This window comes from Fibroporia radiculosa, assembly GCF_000313525.1.
Source record: "Fibroporia radiculosa TFFH 294 genomic supercontigs, scaffold1744, whole genome shotgun sequence".
Lineage (NCBI taxonomy): Eukaryota > Fungi > Basidiomycota > Agaricomycetes > Polyporales > Fibroporiaceae > Fibroporia > Fibroporia radiculosa.
The window spans coordinates 1-3,537 of record NW_012133620.1 but is presented as its reverse complement, the minus strand read 5'-3'; the positions used below and the strand labels follow the sequence as shown (position 1 = coordinate 3,537).

General features: G+C 47.5%; 1 protein-coding gene across 1 annotated transcript; it reads right to left on the bottom strand.

Annotated features, from left to right (window-relative positions):
- Window positions 1–1,748: 1,748 nt before the first annotated feature.
- On the bottom strand, window positions 1,749–3,035 carry FIBRA_08682 (uncharacterized protein; the record flags this gene model as incomplete). The annotated part of the gene is made up of 1 exon (XM_012330314.1): window positions 1,749–3,035. One exon carries the CDS (start codon window positions 3,033–3,035, stop codon window positions 1,749–1,751), a length of 1,287 nt encoding a protein of 428 aa, XP_012185704.1.
- Between the last annotated feature and the right edge of the window lie 502 nt (window positions 3,036–3,537).

The window sequence follows — 3,537 nt, the reverse complement described above, 5'->3', positions numbered from 1 at the left end:
TCTCCGTGACTTTCAAATGGTGAGATGTTATTTGAGCACCAATTATGGCTTTCGAGTTCACGGCGTGACATGTCTTCTCTCTTTTATCCCCAAACGTGATGCATTGAGTGACTTGGAGTCGGCTAGCGGACTCGGAGAAAGAGCTCTTGACGCCAGATTACTGTGTGGTGAAGGTACAATCTCCCTGATCTCTTCCGCGTCTGGCTTATATTGCTTCATCCGAAGCCTGGTGTTTCTGCATAGCCTCCATTTATTATATATTCTCTCGCTGTGTCATCTAATATGAGCCGGTATGCATTGATACATACTGCTCCTGCTGTGCGCGTTATCGCTAAATTCATCCCAGAGTGATATAATGGTTCCAAATCGACCAATGCCAATCATTCGACTCGTGGACGAGATCTTGGAGGAGATCCTCCTCACAAATGCCAAGTCGTCCAGGTCTCACAGCATCGGCTACTTTGATCGACATGTTTGTTGTAGAACAAGTTGGCTTTTAGTAGCTCAAGCTTGTCGGCACTGGCGCCTGGTCGCCCTAGAGTCGCCGAGGCTAGGGGGGGAGATCTACACTAGTGCTCATCCAATGTTTCATCTGACCCAAAACTTGTGCGTCCAGCGTCAATGCTCTTACACGTCGAATGTACTAAGCATACGTCGGGCGAAGACATGTGGAAGTTCAGATCATTTTTCCTCCGGCAACTTCTCGCATCAAATATCTTGATCTCGCGATCCCCCCGCCAGCAGAGAATGCTCCTGCGGTTAATTTTCTCTGTTTATTTATGTCCTCTGGTGAAGTAACGCCATCTAGTTCTCGGTCTCATTCCCAGACGTGTCGACGACAGTTCTTGATGTGAACTTCGTTAGCCGAATCAGGAAAGGAGCAATACATCTCGATCACCGGTGTTTAGGCCCACTTCACGAGGTCCGATTGAACGATGTCACTGGTCTACCTGTTCTGTATCTTCTCTTCACTCGGAAAGTTTCAAGATTTCAAGATTTATGGAAACGCTTGTACAATTCGCGGATTGTTCTATTTTGACGATATTGTCGTACATCACTATCTTGCATCTGTGATCTAGTCCTTCAATAATCGACCGCGCCCTATCTACGTCATTCGTCTCTATCATCTCGCTAGCCTTCTCTCCTCATATCTGAAGTCGTCAATTAATTCATCATACGTTCTGTCCCATCTCAAGTTCCCTGAAACGGCACATGTCACATTGACTCTAGGCTCAGAACAGTCCGACTTCTCTCACATCGAGGTGCCTTCCGATACGGAGCCTCTCCATAAACTAGCAGGATGCAATGTGACTGATGCCCTGTACGCCGTCGACCGCTGGCGAACCTTTCAAGCGAATCATGCTGTACTATGGACCACAGGTAGATATGACCTGGATTTGGACCGAGGGCTTCGAGCAAGTCTCTACATTCACAAGAATGAATTTCGAGCATTTCCAGCTTGCGCTTCTACAGCGAGTCAATCTGCATAAAGTTCTGATCAACACAGATTGGGATGCAACATACAGTTCATGGGCGAAATTCAATGCTTCATACACCATCGATGTCTGGTATCGTTTGGCTCCGATTGCAACACTAAAGTCTGTTTCATATAATTTTCAGTGTAATTTATACTTTACAGATGGACAGTTGATAGTGCATAAATCGGCGAATAACGATGCAGTAGGGACCAATAATGACACAATGACTACCTCGACTTCAAGCTAGCGGATAAGCGAAAGAAGCATATGTCATCCGCCTTCCAAGGCTGTCGTCGGCCAGTGGCACAGCACGCCATTGCTCGCCAGCTTCTGAGCCATCTTGCGGCCAAGAGAATCAACGTGCTCCAGCTTGAGCGAATCTTCTCCTAGCAGCATACGGAACACTTTTCTCGTCTCTTTGAGCCATTCAAAGCCAACGTTGAGGCAGTCAGTCACTGACAAAATCAGACTACCATGGTAGAGGATCATTCCACGCGTCATCCATAGGCCTTCTTGCTCTGCCCAACGCACAAGCTGCCGCAGTTCAAGCTCTGTAGGCTGAGGATATCTTAATGTATCTTCCGCGGCATCCTTGAGCATAGTGTCGATATCCCGTCTGCGCATATCGCTCTCTTTTACAAGAGCAGGCGGCAGCGAACATGTACGGCATGTACATATAAAACCATAAGTCTTCTTGAGTACCCTGTTACGTTCCTTATGAGACATGAGATAATCGGTATATGTGACGGTGATCTCTTCGCCTTCGAGGATGTCGCGCGTGGCGAAGAACTGCCCACAGAACGTCTTCTGGGAGAAATGGAAATTGGCGGAGGGAGAACAGTCGTGATTTGCGCGAGACAGAGTCGGATAGCAACCTGCCAGTTTCTCGAGATTGTCATCCCCGTCGCCAATCTTGAGGCTGGTGTCGAACGAGTTGGTATTGAGGATGCCAGACATCGGATCGATCGGTCCTTCATTCGGAAAGGCGTTATGCAGGGCCAGAAAAGATTCTAGAGCTTGCGGCGAGAGACCAGAAAGAGCCATATCATAGTATTCTTTGTCACCGACTGGTGATAATGATGAGGTTGTGTACAGTTCGGGACGCGAGATGACCACCGGCCGTTCTGCGTGGATTAGCTCCCCAGCTTTAATAGCTCTGGTGGCCACCATACCCAATCCCTTGCCTCCTGGGACCTCGCCGATGCGGAAGTACAACTCTCGCTCATGCCCCGGTATTGGTTGTTGCAAAGCAGTCGGCGCCTCGCGGATTGTCCACATTACGCTGAGGAGATAGTCGATGATAACCATGTCTGCCTGGCCAGGTGTAGGAGAAAGATAAAGAAAACAAGGGATTCCAGGTTCTGTGATATCCGCACACACCACACGAGGATTTTCGAGCAATGTAGGAGATCGGTTATTAGATGTCACTGGCTCGAACGCGCCCATAATTTGCGTTGTCACATCATCTAGAGATAGCATTGAGTTCTCTGTAGGTGTCGGCTCTTGTTCTGTCGTATAGGTGTGTTTCTTCCTGCGTGCATTACGGCTTCGAGCCATGTTTAGCCTGTTGAAATGTGTCAAGATCAAGTCAACAATCACAGCAAATAGAAATTGAACAAGACTTGCAGAAAAAATGGAAACAGTACAGGTGGTTTGAACACAGGAGGGGGAGGAGAGAAGAGAGAAAGAATGGTCAACACACCACGACAAGCGCATTGGTTCCCGAAGTCGCGCCACATCCTCCCCTCCCACTGCCTGCGCCACAATCTTTCACACCTGACTATTCTAGTGCATTCCTCACAACAGCTCATACATGATATTTCCATAAGAGTGATAGCTTACACAAGTAGTCCACCCAAGTTGAAAAGAGAAAAAAATAGCTGTACTCAAGGTATATACCAGTTACACACTCAAACCCCAGTTTCAGATTCTCAAAAATGGCTTCAAGGACAGCTAGAACCCAACATGCATATTTGATACCAAAATACATACATAAAAACATAAATAAGATATCCATCAGACAAACGCCCAACTCGCTGGCTCATCCTCCGTATCACTC